The sequence below is a fragment of the Pelodiscus sinensis genome, chromosome 31 (genome assembly GCF_052426305.1).
Source record: "Pelodiscus sinensis isolate ZL-2025 chromosome 31, ASM5242630v1, whole genome shotgun sequence".
NCBI lineage: Eukaryota > Metazoa > Chordata > Testudines > Trionychidae > Pelodiscus > Pelodiscus sinensis.
In genome coordinates this window covers 6,666,132-6,683,344 of record NC_143082.1, presented here as the reverse complement: position 1 = coordinate 6,683,344, position 17,213 = coordinate 6,666,132, and the positions used below count along the sequence as shown (strand labels likewise).

Genomic DNA, 17,213 nt, shown 5'->3' with positions numbered 1-17,213 from the left:
TTGTCCTGGCGCTTCTCTGCCACTGCCGCTGTGTGAGCGTCTCCCTGGGGCTGAGCTGGGGGGCTGCGCCCCTGCCCCAGCCGCAGGGCCATGAGCTGAGCTGAGGCCTGCGCCGAGCAGCCTGTCGCTGGACCCGGACCCCTCCCCCGTCTCCCGGCTGCGAATTAAAGGGTGCGAGCACCAAGCGGCCTGCGACCTGCGAGCAGTAACACGGGCGGCACCGGCACGGCCTCTGCGCTCACGTTTATCCAGAAAGCGCGAACACTCGCTGCAGTGGGCCAATGGCCAGCTGGCACCCCCGCTCCCACGGCCCCCACAGCCTGAGCAAGGCCGCCGTCCCGGCTCCCAGTCTCGGGAAGGGGACCCTCGGAGACAGGTGGAGTCCGGCTGGCTGCTGATCCTGGGGGCACTGCAGGTGGTGGGGGCAGGGCTGGTGCCCGTGTGTCCTGTGAGCCTGCCAGGGGGAGACAGACAGATCAGTGGGGCGGCTGCCCTCCCCCCTCCTCCCTCCTGCCCCCCCCCCAGCTCAACTCATCCCCCAGGCCAGGGGGCCCAGAACATCCCCCTGCTGCAGGGAATCCCACAGGGAATCCTGCCTGCGTTACCACCCTCCTCCACTGGGGGGCACCATTTCCCAGGCGGAGCTGCAGGCGGTGCCCTTCCGTCTCCAGCACATCCCCTGCCCCCAGTATTGCCAGGCCCACCTCTGCCCCCTGTGGCAGCGGAGACGCTGCTGCACCATGAGTCAAACCCAAGATCATGGGAACGGGAGGTGTCCCGTTGGGAGGGGGGCTGAGCTCTCCCTCCATCGTGGTCCCTGCCCCATCTTGGTAACCCCCCACCCCCTGGTACCTGAGTCTCTGTGCCTAGACCAGCGCGGTGCAGACGGTGTCAGCATCAGGCACCGGCAGTGCAGGGGGCACAGGAGCGACCGAGGGGTTCGCAGGTGGCGCGTCAGCAGGGTCTGGAACAAACTGGCTGTTAGAAACCCTGGCCTGGGGGGGAACTGCCAGGGGTCACTGGGCCAAGGAGCCATGGCTTGGGGATCCCCATCGGGGCTGCACCGCCAGCCACCTGGGCAACAGTGGGGCAGTAGCTAGATGGCCGCTCAGCCGTGCGGCTGCCCCTGCTGGGCAGAGTGGGGCCTGCTGGCACAGGCAACTCCTTCTATGGCACCTAACTGATCTCATTATTGTACTAGCTGGCCCCACACAATCTTTACCATATTTACCCTGACAATGTCCCCCATGCTATAGGGCAGGTGCTATCAGTTCCCTAGTACAAATGGGGAAACTGAGGCATTTGGATTTTTTAAAGTGACTTTCCCAAGCTCATCCAGGGCAGGTGCTTTACCCCAAGTCTCCCACATCCAGGGGGCACCCCCCTCCCTAGTGAGTTTACCAGTGAGCCAGAGGATCTGCAACCCTGCCCATATGCTAGGCCAGTGACTCCCAGCCTGTTCGAGCCTACTCACATTTTATGGAACCCCCCCCCCCCAACAATACAGCTGTGCCTGCAGCCTGCACGTCCCTCGGCCACACTGCTTCCCGAGCCGTGTCCCTTGGCCCCTGGGCAAGCAGGGGGGTGAAGGACACGCCGGCTGCGAGAGACTCTGGGCGGACCCCCTATGATACTACAGGCCTGCAGACCACAGGTTGGAAATCTCGCTAGGCTATGCCTGGCAGCCGTGCTGATTTCTCTGGATTGTTGTCAGTCACTGAAGACCCATCAAATCCCTCCCTGAGCCCTATTCACTCCAATAAGCCCAACAAGCTAGTCCACCAGCTCCTAGCGTGGAACAAGGGTTACCTGCCCCCCCAAGCATCAAGATCGAATCTGCTGCCTCTCCCATCTGTGCCTGGATTTGTCCCACCCAAGTGAGCTCCCTCATTGCCTCTGCCTTGTGGCAAGGAGTCCCACAGGTTAGCTGTGGGACAGGTCACAAGACAGACCAAGAGCTTGGGGGAGGCTTCCCTAGAAGGAAGGTGGAGCCAAGAATGGGGCTGTCGATGCTTAGGAGAAAGGGCTGGGGTGGCAGAGGTCGAGGGGGAACAGACCAGGCTGTTTTGGAGATGGGGGCTAGGAACCAGTAGCCCTTTGACATGCTGACTCAGCCTGCTCTAACCATTAGCCCCACTCCCCAGCAGTCCTGACTCTCAGCCCCTCCCTGCTCTACCCCACTAGAGATCACTTCCTAAGCTGGTACAGAACCAGGAGTTCTGGATCCAAGACCCTCTTCCCAGAGTAAAGGGGACTTTCCCCAGGCCTTGGGGAAGCTGGTCACTTTAGATTTCAGGGGAATTCCCTTGGTCCCCCCCCCCCCCATGCATGTGACACACGACAAGCCCACCCCCTCTCTCCAAAATGTCTTGGCTAGTAAGAAACCACCAGCCCAGTGCAGGGTACGTGGGTGTCACGAGCCCAGTGCAGGGTACGTGGGTGTCACGTGGATCTGTGGGGGCATCTCCTGGCCTTCGCTTTGACCAATGGCCCCACCTACCTGTCCTGGAGTGAATGAGCCAGAGCCCCCCGGTGAGAGAGACGCCGATGACAAAGGCTGAGAAGACGATGCCCACCACAGTGGGCAGCTCCAGGCCCTGGGGCGGGGGTGCTGCAGGCAATGGGAAGAGTGAGGCCCCCACAGCCGTGCCCCATGAGCACATGCAGAGCCAGTGCTGGGGGGGGGGGGGGGAGAGCCAGTGCAAATAGAGCCCAGAAGCCCAGGCTCCCAGACCCCCCCCCTCACCTGCTCCCACCCAGTAGCCCCCAACCCCCTCTCAGAGCAGGGACTAGAACCCAGGAGTCCCAGCTCCCATCATGCTCTCTGTACCCATGAACCAAGAGGAGCTATGAGCTCTCTACAGCCCACCGGGCAAGCAGACCACAGGGGGTTTAGGGTCACTAGGAAGGGGGCAGGGCACTAGGAAGGGGGCATTCCTTACCGGGGGCTGTTTCTCTCTGCTCTGGCCGGGGCGCCTCCTTCAGTGTGTTTCCCATCCTGCCAGACAGAGGGAAGGGCATCGGGAAGAGATCTGCTGGGAAAAGACAAGGGAGCCAGAAACACTTGAAGAGAAAGATGGAGACATCTCCTGGTCTCCAGGTGTGCTCCCCCAGCAGGCAGTGCTGACTACAGGGCCCCAATGTGGCGGTGGGGTGCTCCCCCAGCAGGCAGTGCTGACTACAGGGCCCCAGTGGGGCGGTGGGGTGCTCCTCCAGCAGGCAGTGCTGACTACAGGGCCCCAATGTGGCGGTGGGGTGCTCCCCCAGCAGGCAGTGCTGACTACAGGGCCCCAGTGTGGCGGTGGGGTGCTCCTCCAGCAGGCAGTGCTGACTACAGGGCCCCAGTGGGGCGGTGGGGTGCTCCCCCCGGCAGGCAGTGCTGGCTACAGGACCCCAATGTGGCGGTGGGGTGCTCCCCCAGCAGGCAGTGCTGACTACAGGGCCCCAATGTGGCGGTGGGGTGCTCCCCCAGCAGGCAGTGCTGACTACAGGGCCCCAATGTGGCGGTGGGGTGCCCCCCCAGCAGGCAGTGCTGACTACAGGGCCCCAATGTGGCGGTGGGGTGCTCCCCCCGGCAGGCAGTGCTGACTACAGGACCCCAATGTGGCAGTGGGGTGCTCCCCCCGGCAGGCAGTGCTGACTACAGGACCCCAATGTGGCGGTGGGGTGCTCCCCCCGGCAGGCAGTGCTGACTACAGGACCCCAATGTGGCGGTGGGGTGCTCCCCCAGCAGGCAGTGCTGACTACAGGGCCCCAATGTGGCGGTGGGGTGCTCCCCCCGGCAGGCAGTGCTGACTACAGGACCCCAATGTGGCGGTGGGGTGCTCCCCCAGCAGGCAGTGCTGACTACAGGGCCCCAATGTGGCGGTGGGGTGCTCCCCCCGGCAGGCAGTGCTGACTACAGGACCCCAATGTGGCGGTGGGGTGCTCCCCCCGGCAGGCAGTGCTGACTACAGGGCCCCAATGTGGCGGTGGGGTGCTCCCCCTGGCAGGCAGTGCTGACTACAGGACCCCAATGTGGCGGTGGGGTGCTCCCCCAGCAGGCAGTGCTGACTACAGGACCCCAATGTGGCGGTGGGGTGCTCCCCCCAGCAGGCAGTGCTGACTACAGGACCCCAATGTGGCGGTGGGGTGCTCCCCCAGCAGGCAGTGCTGACTACAGGACCCCAATGTGGCGGTGGGGTGCTCCCCCAGCAGGCAGTGCTGACTACAGGACCCCAATGTGGCGGTGGGGTGCTCCCCCCAGCAGGCAGTGCTGACTACAGGACCCCAATGTGGCGGTGGGGTGCTCCCCCCAGCAGGCAGTGCTGACTACAGGGCCCCAATGTGGCGGTGGGGTGCTCCCCCAGCAGGCAGTGCTGACTACAGGGCCCCAATGTGGCGGTGGGGTGCTCCCCCCGGCAGGCAGTGCTGACTACAGGACCCCAATGTGGCGGTGGGGTGCTCCCCCAGCAGGCAGTGCTGACTACAGGACCCCAGTGTGGCGGTGGGGTGCTCCCCCAGCAGGCAGTGCTGACTACAGGACCCCAATGTGGCGGTGGGGTGCTCCCCCAGCAGGCAGTGCTGACTACAGGACCCCAATGTGGCGGTGGGGTGCTCCCCCCGGCAGGCAGTGCTGACTACAGGACCCCAATGTGGCGGTGGGGTGCTCCCCCAGCAGGCAGTGCTGACTACAGGGCCCCAGTGTGGCGGTGGGGTGCCCCCCCAGCAGGCAGTGCTGACTACAGGGCCCCAGTGTGGCGGTGGGGTGCTCCCCCAGCAGGCAGTGCTGACTACAGGGCCCCAGTGTGGCGGTGGGGTGCTCCCCCAGCAGGCAGTGCTGACTACAGGGCCCCAATGTGGCGGTGGGGTGCTCCCCCAGCAGGCAGTGCTGACTACAGGACCCCAATGTGGCGGTGGGGTGCTCCCCCAGCAGGCAGTGCTGACTACAGGGCCCCAGTGTGGCGGTGGGGTGCTCCCCCAGCAGGCAGTGCTGACTACAGGACCCCAATGTGGCGGTGGGGTGCTCCCCCAGCAGGCAGTGCTGACTACAGGGCCCCAGTGTGGCGGTGGGGTGCTCCCCCAGCAGGCAGTGCTGACTACAGGGCCCCAATGTGGCGGTGGGGTGCTCCCCCCGGCAGGCAGTGCTGACTACAGGGCCCCAGTGTGGCGGTGGGGTGCTCCCCCCGGCAGGCAGTGCTGACTACAGGACCCCAGTGTGGCGGTGGGGTGCTCCCCCCGGCAGGCAGTGCTGACTACAGGGCCCCAATGTGGCGGTGGGGTGCTCCCCCCAGCAGGCAGTGCTGACTACAGGGCCCCAGTGTGGCGGTGGGGTGCCCCCCCAGCAGGCAGTGCTGGCTACAGGGCCCCAATGTGGCGGTGGGGTGCTCCCCCCGGCAGGCAGTGCTGACTACAGGGCCCCAGTGTGGCGGTGGGGTGCTCCCCCCGGCAGGCAGTGCTGACTACAGGGCCCCAATGTGGCGGTGGGGTGCTCCCCCCAGCAGGCAGTGCTGACTACAGGGCCCCAATGTGGCGGTGGGGTGCTCCCCCCAGCAGGCAGTGCTGACTACAGGACCCCAATGTGGCGGTGGGGTGCCCCCCCAGCAGGCAGTGCTGACTACAGGGCCCCAATGTGGTGGTGGGGTGCCCCCCCAGCAGGCAGTGCTGACTACAGGGCCCCAATGTGGCAGTGGGGTGCTCCCCCCGGCAGGCAGTGCTGACTACAGGGCCCCAATGTGGCGGTGGGGTGCTCCCCCCAGCAGGCAGTGCTGACTACAGGGCCCCAGTGTGGCGGTGGGGTGCTCCCCCCGGCAGGCAGTGCTGACTACAGGGCCCCAATGTGGCGGTGGGGTGCTCCCCCAGCAGGCAGTGCTGACTACAGGGCCCCAGTGTGGCGGTGGGGTGCTCCTCCAGCAGGCAGTGCTGACTACAGGGCCCCAGTGTGGCGGTGGGGTGCTCCCCCCGGCAGGCAGTGCTGACTACAGGGCCCCAGTGTGGCGGTGGGGTGCTCCCCGGCAGGCAGTGCTGGCTACAGGGCCCCAGTGTGGCGGTGGGGTGCTCCCCCCAGCAGGCAGTGCTGGCTACAGGGCCCCAATGTGGCGGTGGGGTGCTCCCCCAGCAGGCAGTGCTGACTACAGGGCCCCAATGTGGCGGTGGGGTGCTCCCCCCGGCAGGCAGTGCTGACTACAGGGCCCCAATGTGGCGGTGGGGTGCTCCCCCCGGCAGGCAGTGCTGACTACAGGACCCCAATGTGGCGGTGGGGTGCTCCCCCCGGCAGGCAGTGCTGACTACAGGGCCCCAATGTGGCGGTGGGGTGCTCCCCCCAGCAGGCAGTGCTGACTACAGGGCCCCAATGTGGCGGTGGGGTGCTCCCCCCGGCAGGCAGTGCTGACTACAGGGCCCCAGTGTGGCGGTGGGGTGCTCCCCCCGGCAGGCAGTGCTGACTACAGGGCCCCAGTGTGGCGGTGGGGTGCTCCCCGGCAGGCAGTGCTGACTACAGGGCCCCAGTGTGGCACTAAGGGGCTATGCACTGTGCATTGGGGTGCACCGCTCACCCTTGGCAGGGGATAACGACCCTGGTTCCCCTGCTCATTGCAGAGAGATCCCAGCAGGGCCTTGGTGTGTTCCAGTCTCTCTGCCTGCTCCCGTAACCAGCCCCCAGCCCGCCCCTGCTCTCACCTGGCCCCGGGCTGGGTGGGGCGGCTCTGGGCTGGCTCTCCACCGTGACGATGATGGGTCTGGTGAAGGTGTGCTGGAACCGCCCGCTGCCCGGCTCCCCCACACTGCTGCTGGCGCATGCCTGGGTCTCAGGCCCACACTGAAACTGACAAGGCTCAGACCGGCATCTTGTACCCATACCAGACGCTCACCCCCTCCCACCTTCCCACTCCCAGCTCCTGTCCCTCCCCCACTGTTCCCATCCCAATTCCCAGCCAGCTGGTATCAGTTTACACTGGTAGGCCAGAGAGAGAGCAACCCAGCTTGCAAAGAGTCACAACTGTGACCAAGAGTCCTGACTCCAGCCATTAGACCCCACTGCCCTTCCAGAGCTGGGGACAGAACCCAAGAGGCCTAGCCCTGGCCCCAGAGCAGCACCAGCCAGGTGAACCCGGAGACAGAGCTGCCTGCTGTACCCCTCTCCCAAGCATTAGCATGGGGGGCTCGGCCCCTGCCCTGCATCTGCCAGCCCAGCCAGTGCTCCCAGAGTGCCTGCAGCCCAGGGTAGCGATCTGGCCTAGGATACAACCCCTGGGGGGGGGGGGGAGGACTCGGGTTGGCTTTGCCACTTGAGCTAGAGGAGACTCCCCCGCTTGCTACAACAGTAGTTGGGCTTTTATCCTCCCAGTGGCCTGCAGGCTAGAGCCATGCACAATGGCGCAGGCCGGGTCCCATCCGGAAGGGGGCAGCGTGGGACAGACCTTGGGGAGGGCGCCCTCATAGGCCCCAGCCTGGCCCTGGGCCTCCTGGGTGCAGAGGGCCAAGCGGCAGTGCAGGAACTGGATGGAGTCGTTGTAGAGGGGCCGGAGCAGGAAGCTGAGGCGCTGCAGCTCCTGGGAGCCGGGGGGCAGCATCTGGCCTGCGGCCCCCTTGTGAGGCGGGTGCAGGGTAACGTCGGGGTGGGCCGGGCAGCCCCCCCGCACCAGGACGTAGGGCCAGTCCAGCGAGGAGGAGGAGGAGCTCGGCGAGAGGACGCAGAGGCAGATGCTGAAGCTGAGCCAGGGGTCAAAGGCAGCCAGAGCAACCTGCGCAGAAGGTCGGGGAGAGACATCAGGAGGGGAGGGGACGGCTCGGCCAGATGGGTCCCACTCCACAGATATGACCTGCCTCCCCCCCGCATGGAACCCAGGTGCCCCGGCACCCACCACCGCTCTCATCCCCGATCCTGCCCTAACCGGGGACAGAGCCGAGGAAGGCGGATTCCCAGCCCCCCTGCCCTAACCACTAGACTCCACTCCCCCCCCAGAGCCAGGGATAGAACCCAGGAGTCCTGACTCCCATCCCCCCAGCTCCAACACTGCCAGTCTGACCTCCTGCCAGATTAATACTGTGACTCCACAGAGAGACGGGGGGGGGGGGGAAGGGGCCTGGGAGAGGGAACCCCACGGTTCCTGCCTGGCTAGCGCTGCCCCCGGAGACCTGCCCCCCCCAAGGTGGCGGAGCCCTGGGCAGAGGGGGATCCCGGTGCCATGGTTACTTCCACAAAGACGCGGCTGTTGGCCGACACCGTGCAGGGTCCCTGGGCCTTGGTGAAGGACTCGGAGCTGAAGACCTCCAAGCCGAGCAGGACACGGCCCAGGTGGAAGGGCAGATCCGGGGCGGGCTCGGCGGAGCGGGACGGCTGGGGAGGGGCTGGGGAAGGGCAGGAGAACTGTGGGAGAGGAACAGAGGGGGTGGGGCATGTAGAGGGCATGGGGGCGAGCCCCAGAACCCTCCAGAGACCCCCCGTTATCCCAAGCCCTAGGACACCCGCCCAACCAAGGTCCATCTCCCCACCGCCGCTGCCAGCCCCTCCTGCCTGGGGGGGATTGGGGCAGGGATTGGGGCAGGCCAGTGCACCCCCACCCCCCGAGCAGCCTGCCCACAGGAGCTCCACAACCACCCGGCCAGAGACCCCTCCCCTCCCGCCCTGCTACCTCAATGGACTCCGAGCTCCCAGGGGCCTCTGCCCCGCAGCCCCACAGCACCACCTGGGGGGCAACAGCATCGTCAGCATCATCGGAGCGTCAGACACGACCCCGACGCCCTGGGGCGCAAAGCCCAGAGCAGGGGGCCAATTCTCCCTGCCCCACAGCATTTCAGTCCCCTCCCGTCAGCCTGACTGCTCCCACCCTGTTCCCCTGCCAGCCCACAGCGCCCCCCCCCGCAAGCCCACAGTGCCCCGCCTCCTGGCGCACCCCCCCCACCGCCCCCCCCCGCCAGCCCACAGCGCCCCGCCTCCTGGTGCACCCCCCCCCAGCGCCTCCCCTGCCTGCCAGCCCACAGCGCCCCCCCGCCAACCCACAGCGCCCCGCCTCCTGGCGCACCCCCCCAGCGCCTCCCCTGCCTGCCAGCCCACAGCGCCCCCCCGCCAACCCACAGCGCCCCGCCTCCTGGCGCACCCCCCCAGCGCCTCCCCTGCCTGCCAGCCCACAGCACCCCCCGCCAGCCCACAGCGCCCCCCCGCCAACCCACAGCGCCCCGCCTCCTGGCGCACCCCCCCAGCGCCTCCCCCGCCTGCCAGCCCACAGCGCCCCGCCTCCTGGTGCACCCCCCCAGTGCCTCCCCCTCCTGCCAGCCCACAGCGCCCCGCCTCCTGGTGCACCCCCCCAGCACCTCCCCCTCCTGCCAGCCCACAGCACCCCGCCTCCTGGCGCACCCCCCCCAGCGCCTCCCCCTCCTGCCAGCCCACAGCGCCCCGCCTCCTGGTGCACCCCCCCCAGCGCCTCCCCCGCCTGCCAGCCCACAGCGCCCCACCTCCTGGTGCACCCCCCCAGCACCTCCCCCGCCTGCCAGCCCACAGCGCCCCACCTCCTGGTGCACCCCCCCAGCACCTCCCCCGCCTGCCAGCCCACAGCGCCCCACCTCCTGGTGCACCCCCCCAGCACCTCCCCCGCCTGCCAGCCCACAGCGCCCCACCTCCTGGTGCACCCCCCCAGCACCTCCCCCGCCTGCCAGCCCACAGCGCCCCACCTCCTGGTGCACCCCCCCAGCGCCTCCCCCGCCTGCCAGCCCACAGCGCCCCCCCGCCAGCCCACAGCACCCCGCCTCCTGGCGCACCCCCCCCAGCGCCTCCCCCTCCTGCCAGCCCACAGCGCCCCCCCCGCCAGCCCACAGCGCCCCGCCTCCTGGTGCACCCCCCCAGCGCCTCCCCCTCCTGCCAGCCCACAGCGCCCCGCCTCCTGGCGCACCCCCCCCAGCGCCTCCTCCGCCTGCCAGCCCACAGCGCCCCCCCCCGCCAGCCCACAGCGCCCCGCCTCCTGGTGCACCCCCCCAGCGCCTCCCCCTCCTGCCAGCCCACAGCACCCTACCTTCCCAGCCCACCTTGGCCCTGGTCTGGTCCCACCTCCCCTAACACACTAGCACCTTTGCAGACCCCCAGAGTCCTGCATTTCCTCCTCCCTGCATTCTCACTCAGCCCCACATTGTCCCCCCACAGCCCCTGCTCACCGCGTTGTGGTACCGTCCGACACCAGAGGTGGGGCCCAGGGCCGGGACACGCAGGGCACCGCAGTCAGCCAGGGGCGACTCCAGCAGGAAGTGGGTGCCATTGGACTGGGCCGCACAGCTGGGGTCCCGCAGGGTCACTCGGGCTGGGGAGCGTCCAGCAGCCTGGCCAGGAACCAAGGGGTGGGAGCAGTGACTGTGAGGGGGAGCACCCCCTGCTGAGCCCCACCCCCACTCTGTGCAGGACAGCACCCTCTGCTGAGCCCCCGTCCTGCTCCCTGCCCCACGGCACCCCCTGCTGAGCCCCACCCCCACTCTGTGCAGGACAGCACCCTCTGCTGAGCCCCCGTCCTGCTCCCTGCCCCACGGCACCCCCTGCTGAGCCCCACCCCCACTCTGTGCAGGACAGCACCCCCTGCTGAGCCCCCGTCCTGCTCCCTGCCCCACAGCGCCCCCTGCTGAGCCCCCGTCCTGCTCCCTGCCCCACAGCGCCCCCTGCTGAGCCCCTGCCCTGCTCCCTGCCCCACAGCGCCCCCTGCTGAGCCCCCGCCCTGCTCCCTGCCCCACAGCACCCCCTGCTGAGCCCTGCCCTGCTCCCTGCCCCACAGCGCCCCCTGCTGAGCCCCCGCCCTGCTCCCTGCCCCACAGCACCCCCTGCTGAGCCCCCGCCCTGCTCCCTGCCCCACAGCACCCCCTGCTGAGCCCCCGCCCTGCTCCCTGCCCCACAGCGCCCCCTGCTGAGCCCCCGCCCTGCTCCCTGCCCCACAGCACCCCCTGCTGAGCCCCCGTCCTGCTCCCTGCCCCACAGCGCCCCCTGCTGAGCCCCAGCCCCACTCTGTGCAGGACAGCACCCCCTGCTGAGCCCCTGCCCTGCTCCCTGCAGCTCAGCAACCTGCAAAGCCCCCCCCCACCCTGCCCCCTGCAGCACAGCACCCCTGCTGAGCCCCGCCCCCACTCCCTGCAGCACAGCACCCCCTAGTGCCATGCTGAAGGAACTGTTTATACAGGGGGTTTCTCACCTGGAGCATGACCTTGCTGACATGAGCAGTTACCCTCTCGCTCAGACACACCACAGACAGAGCTCCTGCCAGCCCCACAGCGCTCCTGCCACCTGGAGCTGCCCAGCTCCTTTCCCAGCCCTTGGGGGAGATCTCTGTGCCTCTGGGGGGTGGGATGGAAGAATGGGGGGGCTTGGGGTCCCCTAGCAGGAGAAAACAGAGTGTGTGGGTAGAGGGAAGGAAGGAAACAGGGCAGGTAGGTGAATGGGGGGGTAACCTTGCCCCCTGCTGGCTGGATTGAGAACTGCCCTGCTCTGTGTCCTCGTCCCCAGATCCTACCCCCTGCACCGTGGCACTGGGGTTTGGGACTTGCGAGTGCAGTGGAGGGACAGAGACGCCCCCCCAATGACATTGCATTGGGCATGAGCCTCCCCCACCGAGGATCTGGCTGTGCCACGGGCGGAGTCAGGGGCCCCCAAGGGCCCTCCAGTGGCACTGAGGTGCCCACCTAGCGGCCGCGCCGTGGCACTGTGCCTGTGCCCATTCCCTGCCCCTTAAGGACTCACCTACCTTCCAGCCCCACAGTGACCAGGAACCTGTTCACCCGCCTGGCCTCCGTGTAGGATGTGACCCCAGGCAGCCCCTGCTCCATCGCCCAGGCCAAGGGGTCGCTGGCATAGGCCAGACCCAGGGACGTGCCGCTGCTCACAGCCAGGCCCAGGTCCGGTTCTGTGTTGCTGACTGAGACCTTGTGGGACGCCTGCAAGGAAACGGAGCAACAGAGCCCAGGGCCAGCGCAGACCCTGCTCCGCTCAGGGAGACACACTGAGGCTGGAGCAGGGCATGATGGGTAATGCTATGCAAACGAGCTGCCCTCGCTACTGAGCAAGGTGTCAGTACAAGGAGCGGCTGGGAAACTCCAGCCCAGCCACTGAGTCAGGAGCCAGAGGGCTCGGAGCCAGCGAGCTGAGCTGGGCGCAGGACTCTCGGGTTCACCTTGGCAACAAAGGGGCAGGCACCAGGCCAGATGGGCCTGGGGGAGCAACCATAACAGAGGTCAAAGGTCATGCAGGTTCAGCTGATGCCATTGGTCAGGGAATGGGGGAGAGTGATCCAAGGAGGGGGGGGTCACCAAGAATATGGGTTGAGGGTGCGGGAGGGGGATCCCAGGGGAGCAGCCTGTGGGTGTGGAGGGGTTGTGAATAGGGGGCTATTCCTGGCACCTGGAGCCCATCCCCAGGGAACCCCTCCCTCCCTTACCAGCACTCGCAGGGGCCCTGCCATGTGCGGGGTTCGAACCAGCCAGCTGGTGACGCCCTCACTCTTCAGCACCATGATCAGCTCCCGGCGGGCGGAGCAGCAGCCTCCAGGCACTTGGAGCTGGACCGTGAGATGGGCTGGGGGCCTGGAGACACGGCAGGACAACGCGCCCCGCATCAGCTGGAGGATCTGGCTGGGCATGTCTGCCATGGGGCTGAGCAGCAAAATGGGAGCAGGGCGTCCCAGCTCTCCCAGTGCCCCTCTGCCCAACACAAAGCCCCTCTGCCCTCACCGTGGGCTCCCCTGCACCCCACTCTCCCCGGCTCTACCAGTGCCCCTCTGCCCTCGCCGTGGGCTCCCCTGCATCCCACTCTCCCCGGCTCTACCAGTGCCCCTCTGCCCTCGCCATGGGCTCCCCTGCACCCCACTCTTCCCGGCTCTACCAGTGCCCCTCTGCCCAACACAAAGCCCCTCTGCCCTCGCCATGGGCTCCCCTGCACCCCACTCTCCCCGGCTCTACCAGTGCCCCTCTGCCCAACACAAAGCCCCTCTGCCCTCGCCGTGGGCTCCCCTGCACCCCAATCTCCCCGGCTCTACCAGTGCCCCTCTGCCCAACCCGCCCCTGTCCCCCAGCCCTGGGCTCCCCCACCCCAGCTCTGCCAGTGCCCCTCTGCCCAACCCACCCCTGTCCCCCAGCCCTGGGCTCCCCCACCCCAGCTCTGCCAGTGCCCTTCTATCCAAACTGAAAGGCCCCTGTGTCCCAGCCCAGCCTGGAGGACGCTCTAATGGCTGGCTCGTACCGGGGGCTGGCTCCTCTGGAGAAGATGACATGAACTTCAGAGTCCCGGGGGGGCTCAGAGGTCAGGCAGCCCCACAGGGGCCGTGGCTGCAGGTCGGAGGCGAAATGGGTCGGGGAGAAGAAGTTCCTGCGAAGTTTGCAGGAACCCGGCGAGGCCCCATCTGGGAGAGAGAATGCAGAGGGGGTGGGGACGTTAACCCTGAGGGTCTCGGGTTATCCCCCAGAATCTCCCTGGGATTCCCTCTTTCAGGTGCATGGGGCTGGGGTCCAGCCCCCGGGGTCCCATCTCCAGCCCCCAAAAACCTCCCTTTATCACAGGAGGGTCTGATCCCCAAGTCCCCTCCCCCACTGACACAGGGGCCCAATCCCCAGCCAGTAGGGTCCCCCCATCTCTGACAAGAGTCTGATCCCCCCGTACCGTCCCCCGGCCGCACAGAGACCGTGTTGACGCCCCGGTACGCAGCCAGGGAGGTGACCCCGCCGTGCTCTTCACACGCCCAGCGCAGGAGCCCTCGGGGGCTCTGGGGCAGCCGGGTCTCAGTGACGAGGATGCTCCCTGGGCCTGAGACTCTGGACCCCGGGGAGACCTGTGGGGGGCATAGCAGAGAGTGGAATGGACATCCCATCCCCCGCTGGCTCCCAGCCCCCACAGGACTCTTGGGTCCCTCAGACCTCCTAGCCCCAAGGGTAAGTACCTGGGCTGCCCCGAGCCAGAACCCCCCAACCCCTGCTGACCCCAGGCGGAGCCCCTCCCCCAGCCAGCCCTCCCTCCTCTCACTGCCTCTGGGCCTGAGGTCTTCTTCCTCCAAGTGCCCCAAACCCCCAGCCCACACCCGGCCCCTCTGCACCCCCCCTGCCCCAGCCCAGCCCAGAGTGACCTCCAACACCTTCCCACCCCCACTGCCTCCCTGCACTGCTCACCCACCCCTCCCACAAATCCCCCCCGTCACGGCCCTCCCCTCCTCCAGGCCCCATTTGCTGGCCTCACTCTTCCCCTCCTCACACCTGTGCCGGCTCTGCTCCCCATCTGCCCCAGCCCTCCCATGCTTGCCCTTCCTGCTCTCAGTTGCCCCCATGGCCCTGCTCTCCCCTCCCCCCCCCCCAGGCCTCCTAGAACTACTTCACTTCCCACAGCCACCCCCACCCAGACCCACTGCCGCCCTCACCCAGACCCACAGCCGCCCTCACCCAGACCCACAGCCTCACTGACCCACAGCCGCCCTCACCCAGACTCACAGCCGCCCTCACCCAGACCCACTGCCTCCTTCACCCAGACCCACTGCCTCCTTCACCCAGACCCACTGCCTCCTTCACCCAGACCCACAGCCGCCCTCTCCACAGTCACCCTCACTTCAGCCCCACAGCTGCCTGCTCTCACCTGGAAGGCCCATTGCTCTTCAAGAGCCACCTTGGCCATTTGGAGGCGCCAGACCACAGGCGCGGGGGAGCTGAGCACAAAGATGGGTGTTCTGCCAGGGGGGGCTGGGCCCAGCTCCAGGTTCACCTGGAGGGAGCAGAGGGCCCTGCTTATGGGGCTCCAGGACGTGGGGCTGGGGATGCAGGGAAGGGCAGACACATGTCCTGACCAAGGGGCTGGGACCCCAGGGAATGAGAGGGGCATGAGGGGAGGCTATAGGGTAGGGGGCACGATGTGGCAGGGGTGAGGCAGTGGGGTTGGGGCAGCAGGGTGGGGCACAGTTCTGGGGCTGGCATGGAGGGGTGGGGGCAAGAAGCAGGACTATGCTGGGGGAGGAGGCATGTGGGGTGAGGCCACAGCTAGAATATTGTGTCCAGTTCTGAGCCCCCCACTACAGAAAGGACGTGGACACATTGGAGAGGGTCCAGCGGAGGGCGACCAAGATGATGAGGGGCTGGAGCACATGAGCTATGAGGAGAGGCTGAGGGACTTGGGTTTGTTTAGTCTGCAGAAGAGAAGCAACGGGCTCAAGTTGCAGTGGGGGAGGTTAGGATAAATGGGATATTAGGAAAAACTGTTTCCCTAGGCGGGTGGGGAAGCGCTGGGCTGGGTTCCCTAGGGAGGTGGTGGAATCTCCATCCCTGGAGGTGTTTCAGTCTCGGCTTGACAAAGCCCTGGCCGGGTTGATTTAGTTGGGTTGGTCCTGCCTTGGGCAGGGGGCTGGACTCGATGACTCCTGAGGTCTCTTCCAGCCCTAGGATTCTGATTCTATGCAGGGCAGATGGCAAGGCTGGGGGGCTGGGGGTCACAGAGCAGAGGGGCAAGAGGCCGGGGGCAGCACACAGAAGGACAGAGAGTGAAGGGGTGGATCAGAGGGATGGGGCAGGCTGGGGAGCACACAGTGGAGGGCAAGGAGCAAGGGGTAGGGCAGATGTAAGGGGGCAGGAAGTGAGAGGGTGGAGTTGGGGTGGGCGCAGGAAGAGGGCACAGCATGTGGGGCAGAGGTGGAGGGCACGGGGGGGCAGGGGCAGGGACACCCCCTGCCACCTACCTGGCTGGCCCCCATCCTGCCCGCTGGCCCCCGCAGGAAGATCACATGCACCTCCTGGCCTGAGGCCGCGTGGCCCTGGCTGGCACAGCCCGTGCCTGCACGGAGCCGCTCCCGGAAGCCCCGCACAGGGTGGCGCGTGGAGAGCGGGCCGGCCTGGCACCCGGCCCAGCGCCAGGTGGCTGCAGGGAGAGAGAGGGGCCTGGTCAGCACGGGCCGGGCACGGGGCTGTGGAGCCCATCGGGGCAGCAGCTGCTCTGTGCCGGGATGGGGAAGCTCCTGCCCCCCAGAAATGAACAGCAGCAGCCAGGACTCCTGGGTTCTGTCCTGGCTCTGGGAGGCGAGTGGGGCCTAGGGGGGGGTCTCGCTCTGGGGGGGCGCGACCCCTGAGGGGGTGCAAGGTGGGTACAGGCAGGTTGTGAGCTGTCAACTCCGTGGGGCTGATGCCATGAGCCCCAGTTAGATTCCCACCCCCATGTGGAAGGGGGTCACAGAGGCTGGCTGGGTGGACGGGGTCCCCAATACCGACTGTCTAGGGGTCAGAGGGGCAGCAGGGACACACTCTCTGCCCCCCGTGCCCTGGCACCCACCTGCCGACTGGCCCCACAGCAGCAGCAGCAGCAGGATCGAGCTCCAAGCTGCTGCCATCCCTCGTGGCCCCTGCGGGCAGAGCTCCCCGGTCCCAGGGAGGCAGCTGGTCCCGGGCAGGGAGAAAGAGAAAATCGTTGTGAGTCCCGGGGACCCCTCAGGTGGGGAGGGTTGGGGGGTCTGGGAGCCATGGAAAAGCGGCTGTGTGGGAGAGGGGACCAGGAGCATCAGAGCAAGGGCGGGTCCTGCCACCCGCTCATCCTCAGGGTGCCTGGGATGCTCCCCCACCCCACCCCAGCGGAGGTGCGGGGAGGAGGGTCATGAAGCATGTGACACAAGGACACCCTCCCTCCCCAGGAGTGCTGCCCTCCCGTGGCATGTTCCAGAGTGACCTCCTTTATCTCTTCCCCTCCCTCCCCTGCTCCCGGACTCCCTCTGCAGCCCCCCTGCTCCCAAATGCCCAATTTGGGAAGGGGTAGGGGAGTTTTGCCTACAAGACTGGCACATCTCAGAGCATTTTACAGAGATTACTGCCTGCCACCTTCCCCTGGCTAGGAGCCTCTTGCCTCTATTACTATTTCATAAATAGGGAAACTGAGGCAGGGAAAGGCTAAGAGATGGTCCTAAGGTCCCACTAATTTCCAGCCCCCATTACTTTCCACCTTCCTTTCCATAGCAGGGCAAAGAACCCAGGAATCCTGATTCCCAGTCCCCCCCCCCCCCACACACACACTAACCACTAGACCTCACTCCCCTCCTAGAGCCAGACACAGAAATCAGTTCTGACTCCCAGTCCATCTTCAGGCAGAAACACTTCTCCATCCCTCCCATATTCCAGCTACCCTCACCCTGCCCTGACATGCGGTCGACACAGCTGTACCCACCCACCAAGGCGCTGGCTTGCCCTGCCCTCGGGTACCTCGTGCCAGCTGGATTCAGACAGACACAAAGAGGGATGCGACTGGGAGGGGGCCAGACCCG

At 67.1% G+C, this 17,213-nt stretch overlaps 2 protein-coding genes across 2 annotated transcripts; both read right to left on the bottom strand.

The window, feature by feature from the left end:
* Positions 1-353: 353 nt before the first annotated feature.
* On the bottom strand, positions 354-8,081 carry TGFBR3L (transforming growth factor beta receptor 3 like). Its single transcript, XM_089774738.1, has 6 exons — positions 7,398-8,081; positions 6,658-6,796; positions 2,943-3,035; positions 2,501-2,611; positions 853-964; positions 354-454 (listed from the first exon to the last, which is right to left on the bottom strand). The coding sequence occupies exons 1-5, from the start codon at positions 7,851-7,853 to the stop codon at positions 867-869; spliced, it is 897 nt and encodes a 298-aa protein (XP_089630864.1). The 5' UTR covers positions 7,854-8,081; the 3' UTR covers positions 354-454; positions 853-866.
* A 14-nt stretch (positions 8,082-8,095) lies between these two features.
* LOC102443436 (transforming growth factor beta receptor type 3) lies at positions 8,096-14,596 on the bottom strand. The gene is made up of 8 exons (XM_089774873.1): positions 14,558-14,596; positions 13,598-13,766; positions 13,181-13,340; positions 12,381-12,594; positions 11,691-11,880; positions 11,142-11,323; positions 10,126-10,287; positions 8,096-8,347 (listed from the first exon to the last, which is right to left on the bottom strand). Exons 1-8 carry the CDS (start codon positions 14,594-14,596, stop codon positions 8,096-8,098), a joined length of 1,368 nt encoding a protein of 455 aa, XP_089630999.1.
* Positions 14,597-17,213: the final 2,617 nt, after the last annotated feature.